The sequence below is a fragment of the Jaculus jaculus genome, chromosome 13 (genome assembly GCF_020740685.1).
Source record: "Jaculus jaculus isolate mJacJac1 chromosome 13, mJacJac1.mat.Y.cur, whole genome shotgun sequence".
NCBI classification, from domain to species: domain Eukaryota; kingdom Metazoa; phylum Chordata; class Mammalia; order Rodentia; family Dipodidae; genus Jaculus; species Jaculus jaculus.
The window spans coordinates 5,957,244-5,970,347 of record NC_059114.1 but is presented as its reverse complement, the minus strand read 5'-3'; the positions used below and the strand labels follow the sequence as shown (position 1 = coordinate 5,970,347).

At 51.3% G+C, this 13,104-nt stretch overlaps 1 protein-coding gene across 2 annotated transcripts; it reads left to right on the top strand.

Moving 5' to 3' along the window:
• LOC101596685 (glutathione S-transferase theta-3) lies at positions 1-12,797 on the top strand. Of its 2 annotated transcripts, XM_045132719.1 has the most exons (5): positions 1-180; positions 6,263-6,350; positions 9,701-9,851; positions 10,604-10,780; positions 11,875-12,797. In XM_045132719.1, exons 1-5 carry the CDS (start codon positions 69-71, stop codon positions 12,067-12,069), a joined length of 723 nt encoding a protein of 240 aa, XP_044988654.1. In that variant the 5' UTR covers positions 1-68; the 3' UTR covers positions 12,070-12,797. The 2 variants fall into 2 exon arrangements, with proteins under 2 accessions (XP_044988654.1, XP_044988655.1); XM_045132720.1 differs by lacking the exons at positions 9,701-9,851; positions 10,604-10,780 and having other exon boundaries at positions 6,263-6,358; positions 11,883-12,110.
• Positions 12,798-13,104: the final 307 nt, after the last annotated feature.

The window sequence follows — 13,104 nt, the reverse complement described above, 5'->3', positions numbered from 1 at the left end:
TGCAGCCCGCTCCCCGTCCTGACTCCCCGGTCTTGGCTACGTGTCGCCGACCCCCCGCGACCCCCGCCATGGGCCTGGAGCTCTACCTGGACCTGCTGTCCCAGCCGTGCCGCGCCATCTACATCTTCGCCAAGAAGAACGGCATCCCCTTCCAGCTGCGCCCCGTGGAGCTGCTCAAGGGTGGGCCCCGCAGGGCGGGCTGGGGAGGCCTGGGGGGGTCCCGGGTGCAGGTGGACCCCCTGCTGCCCGGGAGCGGTCAGGCCAGGGGTGCAGACAGACGAGGAACACCAACTGTGCCGGTCGGGGAGCCGTTGCGTCAGTTAGCAGCTCAGGATCGTATTTATTTATTTGGGTTTTTTGGAGGTAGGGTGTCACTCTAGCCCAGGCTGACCTGGAATTCACTATGCACTCTTGTTGTGCCAAGACCCCTGGCCAGGAGCCAAGTCCCCCAGTCACCCAGGAGTCGCCCAGAGAACCGCCTCGGAAGCCGAGACCCTGGAATGCAAAAGCAACAGGTTTCTTTATTGCAAGCCTAGGCCTGGGCTCCGTACGCACAGTCCGGCACAGCGGCGGTGAGGGAGAGAGCCCCTTTCTTTTGGGGGAAGGGGTTCATATAGGAATTCGAACAAAGAAGTAGGGGAGAGATACATGATTGGTTGATTTAAACAGTTCTGATTGTCTTGGGGTTTCAGCGGGCAAAGTTGGGGACAGGAGCTAGGGGCACTCCAGGCAGATGAAATCATCTCCATAGTCCTTGAAGTGGAGATTCTTCAGTTTCTTATCTAAGCAGGTGGCTGGAGGACCCCCCCACCCCCTTGAAGTGGAGATTCCTCAGAAACGTTAGGGGGAAAGGCAGCAATTAAGCAAGCAAAGTTTACAGAAGCAAAAGGTCAGCACATTGGCCGGCCAGTTCTCTATCTAAATCAGGCCTGGGCCTTTTTTTTTTTAAAATGGTTATATTTGGTCTCACAGTCTCAGGGTGGCCTCGAACTCACTGCGATCCTCTTACCTCTGCCTCCCGGAGTGGTGCAGCTGTGGATTTTAATTTTGTTTGTTTGTGTGTTTTTTCGAGGTAGGGTTTCACTCTAGCTCAGGCTGACCTGGAATTCACTGTGTGGTCTCAGGGTGATCCTCCTACCTCTACCTCCCAAGTGCTGGCATTAAAGGCATGCACCACCACGCCTGGCTTGCAGCTGTGCATTTTAAAGAACCTTTGTCTAAGTGGCCTGGAGACATCCTTCCAAACACAGGACACAAAGGAATAGAGGACGTTGGTGTGGAATGGGGTGGGTGGACCAGAGTGGGGGGGGGGTGTCTGGAGGGAAGTGAGGCGAAGGCTTGAGAATCCCCACCTGTCATGTCTGCATCCCCGAGAAGAGGGTTGCATTACCTGGATGTATAGAACAGCCCCCTCTCGCAAGATCTCCCCCTCCAAAGCACGGCCTGCGTTGTTCTTCACTTTGGCTTTTTCAAAATCCCCCTCCCCATGCTGGTGACTAGGCAACCTTTTGGCTTTTTATTTTTATTTTTAAATTATTTGAGAGAGAGTGTATGGGTACACCATGGCCTTTTGCTCCTGCAAACTCCAGACACGTGCGCCACCTTGTGTGCCTGGCTTCACGTGGATACTGGGGAATTGAACCCAGGCTGGCAGGTTTTGCAAACAAGCACTTTTAACGGTTGATCCATCTCCTCAGCCCCTGCTTTTGTAGTTTTCCTCCCCCCAGAACCAACTCTTGTTTAATTGTTTTTATTATTTTATTTGAGAAAGAGAGAGAGAGAGAGGGAGGGAGAAAGGGAGAGAGAGAGAAAGAGGCAGATAGGGAAAAAGAGAAAGAGTGTGCCAGGGCCTTCAGCCACAGCAAATGAACTCCAGACACATGCATTACCTTGCGCATTTGGCTTACATGGGTCCTGGGAAATCGAACCTGGGTCCTTTGGCTTTGTAGGCAAGTGCCCTAACCACTAAGCCATCCCTTCAGCCCTTGTTTAATTTTATTTTTTTATTTTAATTAATTATTTTTTTTTCAAGGTAGAGTATCGCTCTAGCTCAGGCTGACCTGGAATTCACTGTGTAATCTCAGGGTGGCTTTGAACTCATGGTGATCCTCCTCCCTCTGCTTCCCGAGTGCTAGGATTATTAAAATTGTGTGGACCATGCCCAGCTTGTTTAAGTTTTAAAATATTTATTTATTTATTTGAGAGAGAAAGAGACAGGAGGAGAGAGAGAATGGGTGTGCCAGGGCCTCCAGCCACTATAAATGAACTCCAGATGCGTGTGCCCCCTTATGCATCTGGATTATGTGGGTCCTGGGGAATTGAAATGTGGTCCTTTGGTGTTGCAGGCAAGAACCTTAACCACTAAGCCATCCCTCCAGCTATTGTTTAATTTTTTATTTTAATTTTTTTGACAACTTCCATAATTGTAAATAATATTCCATGGTAATGCCCTCCCTTCCCCCACTTTCCCCTTTGAAACTCCACTCTGATCATACTCCCTCCTCCTCTCAATCAGTCTCTCTTTATTTTGATGTCGTCTTTTCCTGCTATTATGATGGTCTTGTATAGGTAGTGAGGTCATGGATATCCAGGCCATTTTGTGTCTGGAGGAGCATGTTGTAAGGAGTCTACCCTTCCTTTGGCTCTTACATTCTTTCTGTCACCCCTTCTGCAATGGACCCTGAGCCTTGGAGGGTGTGATAGAGATATTACAGTGCTGAGCACTCCTCTGTCACTTCTTCCCAGCACCATGGTGCCTTCTGAGTCATCCCAAGGTCACTGCTATCTGAAAAAAAAGAGGTTCTCTAACCAAAGTGAGAGGAGCATTAATATATGGGTATGAACGTAGGAGAAGTGTTTACCGGACAGTTTGCTCAGCAAACTATATACATTTAGCCAGACACCAGCAGACGTTACACCCCTAGGGCTCATGACTACCCCTGTTGTAGGTTTTCAGTATCAGGGATGTATTCCCTCCCATGGAGCAGGCCTCCAGTCCAATTAGAGAGAGGTTGTTTTCCCCCATAACAGATGTGCCACTATTGCACCCACTGGCTCATTTGGCCTGGCTGGCCAAATTTAAGGCTTGCAGTGCCCACTGTTGAGTATCTCCACTTGGTGATCTCAATCTCTCCTATTGAACTTCATGCAGTGTGGCTTTTTTTCCAGCTTTCTGTCAGCTGGTCTACATGGAGGAGGTTTTCAGCTCAGCTCCAGCAGGATTTCTTAGTGACTTTGCAGTCCAAGTATGTGGAGTCTTCAGCAATAGGGTCCAACATCTATTCCTGGTGGGAAACCAAGAGCCTTGGTAGTGGAGAGAGAATGGGTATGCCAGGGCCTTCAACCACAGCAAATGAACTCCAGACACATGCACTAGCTTGTGCATTTGGCTTATGTGGGTCCTGGGGAATAGAACCTGGGGCCTTTGGCTTTACAGATGAGTACCTTAACCACTAAGCAATCACTCCAGTCCCCCTCCCCCTTTTTTGAAGTACGGTCTCACTATAGCTCAGGCTGACCTGGAATTCCCCATGTAGTCTCAGGGTGGCCTCAAACTCATGGCGATGCTCCTACCTCTGCTTCTGAAGTGCTGGGATTAAAGTTGTGTGCAACCACACATGGCTTGTTTAATTTCCTAAAAATATTATTTATTTATTTATTTATTTGAGAAAGAGGCAGAAGGGGAGAGAGAGAAAGAGAGAGAATGGGCACACCAGGGCCACCAGCCATTGCAAACAAACCCCAGACACATGTGCCACCTTGTGCATCTAGCTTACCTGGGTCCTGGGAAATCGAACTGTTGTCCTTTGACTTTGTAGGCAAATGCATCCCCCCAGCCCTTGTTTAATTTTTTTTTTTTTTTTTGAGGTAGGGTCTCACTCTAGCCCAGGATAACCTGGAATTCACTATGTAGCCTTGAACTCATGATGATCCTCCTACCTCTGCCTCCCATTTGCTGGGATTAAAGGCATGTGCCACCATGCTTGGCTAATTTTTCTTAAAAAAAATATTTTTATTCATTCATTTGGAGAGAGAGCTAGAATGAGAATGGGTGTGCCAGGGCTTCCCGCCACTCCAAACAAACTCCAGATTTGCCACTTTGTGCAGAATTTATGTGGATACTGGGGAATTGAACCCAGGCTGTTAGGCTTTGGAAGCAAGCTCCTTAATCTCTGAAACCTCTGAGTCATCTCTCCAGCCCTGTTTAATTTTTTTTTCTTTTTTTTTTTTTTTTTTTGAGTTAGGGTCTCACTCCAGCCCAAGCTGACCTGGAATTTACTCTGTATTCTTAGGATGTCCTCGATCTCACAGCGATCCTCCTTACCTCTGCCTCCCGAGTGCTGGGATTAAAGGTGTGCTCCACCATGCCCGGCTCCTGTTTATTTTTTAAAAATTTATTTGCAGGGGGTGGGGAGAGACACGCCAGGGCTTCTTGCCACTGTAAACAAACTCCAGATGTATTGTGCCACTTTGTATATCTGTTTTTACATGGGTGTTGGGTAACGGAACCGCATCTGGCAGGTTTTGCCAGCAAACTGGGGCACCTTCCCAGCCCTCATTGTACTACTGGAGATGGAAACTCACCAAGCGATCCAGGCGTTACACTCGGTAGCCCAATCAGGCCTTGGATTTGTCATCCGTTTGCCACAGATTCCCAAGTAACTAGGGTTACACACCTACTAGGCCTGGCTTCATTTTTGCTTTTTCTTGTTTCTCATTTGTCGGGGCCTGTAGCAGGCAGCTCCAGGTTCGCTGAGATGAACTTCCAGACCAGGCACAGTTATGGAGGAAGGGATTTATTGAAGCTTGCAGATCCAGGGGAAGTTCCATAATGGCAGAAGAAGCTGGCCTGCCTTCACTGGTCCAAACAGAGAAAGAGAAGTACAAGCCTAAAGGTCAAAAGTCACACAGCACAGCACACTTCAGGAACTCCAGCTAGGCACACTTTACATATCTTTTTTTTTTTTAATTTTTTTATTTATTTTATTTGAGAGCGAGAGACACAGAGAGAAAGACAGATAGAGGGAGAGAGAGAATGGGCGCGCCAGGGCTTCCAGCCTCTGCAAACGAACTCCAGACGCGTGCGCCCCCTTGTGCATCTGGTTAACGTGGGACCTGGGGAACCGAGCCTCGAACCGGGGTCCTTAGGCTTCACAGGCAAGCGCTTAACTGCTAAGCCATCTCTCCAGCCCTTGCACATCTTTACATGGAAATCTGAAACCCACCACCACACCTTAAGATCACCCAGTGACATTGCCTCCAGCAGGTGGCTAGGGATGCAAACTACAAACAAACAACTGAATGTATTGGGGGCCACCTATTCTATTCAAACCACCACAGGGCCCCTGGGCATTTCCAGCAAGCTAGGGGGCTCTGTGAGAAGGCATTAGGGAGAGACCAGCACTTTCACTGAACTGTTGCTTTTCCGGTTGGCCTGGAAAGACACAGCTTGGAACCGGGGTACAAGCACAGGTTCCAGAGCCCCCTGAGCAGGCCAGGGGAAGGCACCTCTCACTGGCTGCCTTTGGTACCTCCAGGTAGGGTCCTCTGCAGCGGGACAGAGGATGCACACAGGCAGTTGGTGGACAATGAATGGACCTGGGTGATGGGGTCCATTCGGTAGAAGGAAAAGAGACACACTCACAGGTGAGCTTGTGGTCAGACTGAGCCTGGCTCCCACCAAATCTCTTCCACTCTATTCACATTGGCACGGCACATTCTGTACTCTCTGAAACTGGCCTGGTGGCAGGGGTGGCAATGAGTCAGGCTGGGGAACCTCCACCGAGCAGGGACCTCTGAGAGCTTGGCACTGGAAAGGAAGGAGCGTTAAGATGCTGGCGGCCGGGTGGCTCAGTGCGGCCGGTGTTGGACTGAGACCTGGGAATGTCGTTGGGGGTGGGGGGGGGGACGGGCAGCTGGGTAATAGAGCTCTTGAGTGTCCACAGGTCACCCATCCTGGTGAATAGGACCTGCATTCTTTCCTTGGATAGGATGATGGGTCACAGGGCATGCCCAGGGAGAAGATAGGGCTGTCTGCCCATGGGTGGTTGTGGGTCACTACAGCTCCCCAGAATCACCTTTTTCCTCAGATGAAGTGAGGGACATAGGACAGACAGGTGGACTTCCAGCAGAGTCAGCATCTGTGATCCACTGAGCAGCACAGTAACTTCCTCATCCCTGAGGCTCCCTATAGAAAACTCGGTGCCCGGATAGAGAGGAGGAGCCTCAGGGTCTCCTCCCGTGTTTTCTGGTCTCTCCACAGGACAGCATTACACGGATGCCTTTGCCCAGGTGAACCCGCTGAGGAAGGTGCCGGCCCTGAAGGATGGGGACTTCACCTTGGCTGAGAGGTACTGGGGTCCCTCTCACGGGACACATCACCTGTCTGATCCACTGTTGACAGCTTGGGTCATGATTTGTGCGTCCTGGGTGGGCGAAACCAGCACAGGCGGCCTAGGGTGGGGAGGGGCTTTTTTTTCCATTTGGGTTTTTTTTTTTTTCTTTTTGGTTTTTCTAAGTATGGTCTCAATTTAGTTCAAGCTGATCTGGAATTCATGTATGTCGTCTCAGAGTGTCCTTGAACTCATGGTGATCTTCCTACCTCTGCCTCCCAAGTGCTGGGATTAAAGGCGTGCACCACCATACCCTGCTTTTCCTTTTCTTTTTAAAATGTTTTATTTTTCTTTATTTATTTGAGAGAGAGAGAGAGAGAGAGGGAAATAGGCAGGGAGAAAGAGAGAGGGAAAGGGAGAGAATGGGCTCACTGGGGCCTCCAGCCACTGTAAATGAGCTCCAGATGTGTGTGCACCCTTGTGCATCTGGCTTACGTGGGTACTGGGGAATTGAATCTGGGTCCTTTGGCTTTGCAGGCAAATGCCTTAACCACTAAGCCATCTCTCCAGCCTTCCTTTTTTTTTTTTTTTTTTAAAAAAAACACATTTATTTTAATTTATTTATTAGAGTCAGACAGATGGGTCGGGGAGAGAAAGGGAGAGTGAGAATGGATGAGCCAGGGCCTCTAGCCACTGCACATGAACTCCAGATGCATGTGCCACCTTGTACATTGGGCTTATATGGGACCTGTATAATCAAACTTGGATCCTTAGGCTTTTGCAGGCGTGTGATGTGTCTTAACCACTAAGCCATTCCAGCCTTCCTTTGGTTTTTTTGAGGTAGGGTTTCACTCTAGTCCAGGCTGACCTGGAATTCACTGTGTAGTCTTGGGACGGCTTTGAACTCATGGTGATCCTCCTCCTCCTGCCTTTCAAAAGTGCTGGGATTAAAGGGGTGCATCACCATGCCCAGCTGGTAGGGACTGTTGAAGGCATGGTATGGTATGCCTCCGCCCCCCCCCCCCCCCCCCCCCGCCTGGCATTACATAGACCAGGAAACCAAGGCTGGGATATGGGAGGGCCCAACCTGCTTCTGGGCGCCTTCCCTGCCAGCCTGGTCCTCGGATGGAACGAGAGGGCTGAGGACTCCAGCAGCTACCCAGGCCCTGAGACCAGCACTTCTGCCAGCGGTCCTGGAGGGAGGACTGGCCTGCTACTTCCAAGTCCCCACTAGCATCTTGGCCCTGGTTATTGAGCAGAGCACAATCTGGGCCCCCAAGGAGCTCACAGATTAGACTCATTAGAGGGAGGAGCCCACGCTAAGAATGTCCTGTGGTGGGGAGTGTGTGGAGAAGACAGGGAATGGAGGCTGTGGGTTCTTTTTTTCTTTTGTAAATTAATCTATTTTTTTTATTGACAACTTCCATGATTGTAAACAATATCCCATGGTAATTCCCTCCCTCCCCCTTTGAAACTCCACTCTCCATCATATCCCCTCCCCCTCTCAATCAGTCTCTCTCTTATTTTGATGTCATGATCTTTTCCTCCTCTTATGATGGTCTTGTGAAGGCAGTGTCAGGCACTGTGAGGTCATGGATATGCAGGCCGTTTTGTGTCTGGAGGAGCACATTGTAAGGAGTCCTACCCTTCCTTTGGCTCTTACATTCTTTCCGCCACCTCTTCCGCAATGGACCCTGAGCCTTGGAGGGTGTGATAGAGATGTTTCAGTGCTGAGCACTCCTCTGTCACTTCTTCTCAGCACTATGGTGCCTTCTTTTTTTTTTTTTAATTTTTTATTTATTTACTTAATTGAGAGCGACAGGCACAGAGAGAAAGACAGATAGAGGGAGAGAGAGAGAATGGGTGCGCCAGGGCTTCCAGCCTCTGCAAATGAACTCCAGATGTGTGCGCCCCCTTGTGCATCTGGCTAGCGTGGGACCTGGGGAACCGAGCCTCGAACCGGGGTCCTTAGGCTTCACAGGCAAGCGCTTAACCGCTAAGCCATCTCTCCAGCCCCTATGGTGCCTTCTTAATTTCATGTGATCCCCTTTGTCAGTTCGTGGCGCATGCCACTGGAGCCCTTTTCAGAAAGCCCTTGCCATTCTCCCTCTCTATCTGCTGCTCAAATAAATAAAATTTTTTTAAAGAAATTATTTATTTATTTATTTGAGAGAGAGGCAGGGGAGGGAAAATGGGTGTGTCAGGGGCTCTTGTCACTGCAAGCAAACTCCAGATGCATGTGCCACCATGTGCATCTGCCCAAAATGAATACTGGAGAATTGAACCTGGGTCCTTAGGCTTTGCAAGCAAGCACCTTAACCACTAAGCCATCTCCCCAGCCCTGGAGATGGGATTTCAAATGAGAGACTTGCTGAGGTTGTGGCAACTGAATAGAACCTAGGTGTGAGGTGCGGGGAAAGTATCTTCTGTCTGGGAGCTGTACTGCTCGGGCAGAGGAGCGCCTGTAGCCTGGGGAAGGCTTTGGCCTTTCCTGTACACGGGGAGGGCCGCTGGGGACCTGGAGCCTGGAGGAGAGCTGCAATGCCCCTTGTGTTTGAAAGGGTTCCTTGGCTGGGTGAGAAGGCCTCGCAGGAGTCCAGGCACACCACACAGTGGCTCCAGACCAAGGTAGCAGAGGGACAGAATGGGGAGTGAGCGCCTCCGAGAGCTCTCGAAGGTCAAACAGCAGGTTTCCGGAAGGATCAGCCATGGGCCGTGTATATGCTGGGAGCCAAGAGGGCCCTCTAGCCTGTGGCTGTATTGCGGGGAAGGGGGTTGGGCAGGGGGATTATTCTTTACTGAGACCACAGAGTAAAGCCAGGTTCATACTCAGAGCATGCACATACTAACGGGCATGCACACCGGGGTCTGGTTTCACAGACGGGAAGTGAGTGAGGCGTGATCAGGGAGGGCTTCCTGGAGGAGATGGCCCGATGCTCTGAGCAGATGGAAAGGAGATGGGACAGTGAAGTCCCCTCATCCCACCTGGGAGGACGCTCCCATCCCAGCGTAGTGTGAGGGAGACAGTAGCCTTGCTGTGGGCTCTCTCCACCCTTCGGAGATAGAGGATGATTCCCAAGTTGCTCTTATCCTTGATCAGCCTGAGGGTTCTTTCATCTGGAAGCCTTCCCTGAGCTCCTGGCTCCTTCTGGAATCTGTGAGGTGTTTTTGTTTTTTGTTTTTTCCCCTTTGACACCCCGAGTCCAGATGAAAGGATTGCCTAATGTATACTTTGCGCTCCTGGGCGGCCACCCAACCTGTCTTAGCCTCATTTCCTCCTCCAGCCGCCGTGTGGGTCGTGAACATGTCCCACTGAGTGAATGAAAAGTGACCCGGGGGTGTCCTCCACCACTCCGTTTTTCTTCCAGCGTGGCCATCCTGCTGTATCTGAGCCGAAAGTACAAAGCCCCTGACCACTGGTACCCCCAGGATCTGCAGGCCAGAGCCCGCGTGGACGAGTACCTGTCTTGGCAGCACACGGCCCTGAGGAGCTGCTGCACCAGGGTCATGTGGCAGAAGGTACGCTGTGCTGCCACAGGGCCAGGACAGAGCCCAGGATGGCACCTTCTGCTTAAATAACAAAATGAGCCGGGCGTGGTGGCGCGTGCTTTTAATCCCAGCACTCCAGAGGCAGAGGTAGGAGAATCGCTGTGAGCTCCCAGGCCACCCTGAGACTTCGTAGTGAATTCCAGGTCAGCCTGGGCTACAGTAAAACCCTACCCTGGAAAACCCAAATAAAGAACAAAACAAAAAGTTCTATTTAGACCTGGGACCTTAGAACATCAACCTGAAATGCCAGAGACTTGTGTGTGTGTGTGTGTGTGTGTGTGTGTGTGTGTGTGTGTGTGTTGGGGGGGGGTGGAGTTCAAGGTAGGGTCTCACTCTAGCCCAGGCTGACCTGGAATTCACTATGGAGTCTCAGGGTGGCCTCGAACTCACAGCGATCCTCCTAACTCTGCCTCCCGGGTGCTGGGATTAAAGGCGCGTGCCACCACGCCCGGCGCCAGAGATTTTCATGCACCTGCCCCACAGGGAAAACAAAAACGTCTGAGGTGTGGTCTCAGGTGGGCAGGGAGTGAAGACAAGATGGTTGTTGCACTGGGAAAGGCTTTATGTTGAAGTCTTGGTCCTGAGAGCAGTGGGGAAGTCGTGAGCGGCTTTTTGCAGGGGACGGGCGAGGGGAACCCCACAGAGCGGTGCTTAGGTGGGTGGAAGTGGGCGGAATGATGGGTTCCGGGCAAAGTGTGACTCTGCGTTTGCTGGCCCACCAGCTAATGTTTCCTGTGGCAATGGGCCAGCCAGTGCCCCCTGAGACGTTGGCAGCCACTCTGGCTGAATTGGACAGATGCCTGCAGATGCTTGAGGACAAGTTCCTGCAAGACCAGGCCTTCCTCACGGGGCCCCACATCTCTGTGGCTGACCTAGTGGCCATCACGGAACTGATGCACGTGAGTGTCTCAGAGCGGCATGGCCGGTGGAGCGGTGGCCAGTCTTGGGAGGGAGCTGCTCCCCCTGCCCATTGTTGACCCCTCTGGCTGTGGGACCCTGGACAAGCCACTTCTTTCTTTCATCTGTATAGTGAATCTTCCTGCGTCTTTTTTATTAACATTTTCCATGATTATGAAAAGTATCCCATGGTAATACCCTCCCCCCCACTTTCCCCTTTGAAATTCCATTCTTTCTTCATCATGTCCCCTCTTCATCTCAATCAGTCTCTCTCTTATTTTGATGTCATGATCTTTTCCTTCTCTTATGATGGTCTTGTGTAGGTAGTGTCAGGCACTGTGAGATCATGGATATCCAGGCCATTTTATGTCTGGAGGGAGCACGTTGTACGGAGTCCTACCCTTCCTTTGGCTCTTACATTCTTTCCACCACCTCTTCCACATTAGACCCTGATCCTTGGAAGGTGTGATTGAGATGTTACTCAGTACTCTAGTCACTTCTTTCCAGCACTATTATACCTTCTGAGTCATCCCAAGGTCACTGCCATCTGAAAAGAGAAGGTTCTCTACCCAAAGTGAGAGTATCGTCAATATAAGGGTATAAATATTAAGAGAAGTGCTTACTGGGCAGTTTGATAAGCATACTATATACATTTTTCCAGACATCAGCAGACGTTACACCCCTAGGACTCATGACTACCCCTGTTTTAAGTTTTCAGTATCAGGGATGTATTTCCCCCTTTCCCCCATGGAGCAGGCCTCCAGTCCAACTGGAGGGCAGTTGGTTTCCACCATGACAGACCTGTCACTATTGCACCCGTTGGCTCATTTGGGGCTGGCTGGCCAATTATAATGCTTGCAGTGTCCACTGTTGAGTATCTTCACTGGTGATTTCTCTCTCTCCCATTGAACTACCTGTAGAATGGATTCCTGCGTCTTTCTAAGCAGGGTCGTAGAGAGGGCCCCCCCATCCTGCCCGCAGGGGCATAGGGAGGCCCCCATCGCATGTTTGGGGGAGGAAAAAGAAATCCATTCCAGAAACCCTAAAGCAGCCTGGGCTGGCCTAACCCCTGTGTCCTCGTTCCTCCTCCCCGTAGCCTGTCAGCGCCGGCTGCCAAGTCTTCGAAAGCCGACCCAGGCTGGCTGCGTGGCGCCAGCGTGTGGAGGCTGCAGTTGGGAAGGACCTCTTCCAGGAGGCCCACGAGGTGGTCCTGAAGGCCAAGGACATGCCTCCCGTGGATGCCACTGTGAAGGAGAAACTGAAGCACTCGGTGCAGGCTCTGCTGAAGTGAAGGGCCAAGCCCGAGCCTATGGAGCCACGAAGGGAAACACCACGTTGTCCACACGAAGAGACGGGGCGACTGGTCCCCTTAAGCCTTAGGAGGATGTGCCCACGGCTGTGGTCCCCTCCGGGGCACCGGGACATTCCTTTTCATGCTCTCACACCACCTGCGTGCTAACATCAGCTCTCACCTGTCCTCTGAAACGAGCTTTGGTAAACATTTACTTGGGCCCTGTCCCTCTTCTTTTGAAACCTTTTGTGGTTCCTCACTTCCCTGACCTCAAGTGTAAGCCATTGAACTTGGCAGTGAAGACATGACCCCCATCCCTCCAAGCTAACACTCTTCTGGTTACATTTGTTTGAGAGCTGCTCTCCCCTTGACCCCCTCTGGGCAGGGCTTCCCTCCCTCAGTCTTGACAGGCAGCTGACTCGGTGTCCCCAGGGCTCAGCATAACATGGATGGCGGCTGTCCAGTGCCTGACTGGCCTCTGCACCTTGGGCCTTTCTCCATCCCTCTGGGGCTGTGCCCTCTGCTGTGGGCGGGGCGCAGGGCTGGTTCAAGAACCTCTTTGAGGGGAGGGAATCCCTGGCTATAGCCTGACTCTCCAGGGTCGGCTGAGCAGGCTGCCCCAACCCTACTCCTAACCCTGACTGCTGTCTTCTCCACGTCCCAAGCTTGCCACCTTCATGATTGTCACACGGGACCTCTGCTGTATGCGTCATCCAATAAACTGCTATAGCGACAGAAGAAGGGTGATGCCTGAATCTTTTTGGCCTACTTGCTTTCCCACCAGGACTCCCTCAGAATTTCCTGTGCTGAGTTGGACAACTTGCTTTTTTTTTGTCTTAAATAACGCTACCAACCCACCCCCTGGTGGACAGTGACTGTTCATTCAAGGACCAGGTGTACATGCCTTTGCCCTAGGGTCTTGTCCAGGCCCACCTCCCCCCCCCCACATTACTAGGTCTCAAGATTGCTTAAGGGAAGCACAGACTTCCATGTTGAATATGAAATGGCAATGGTTTAAAAAAACAAAAACAAAAA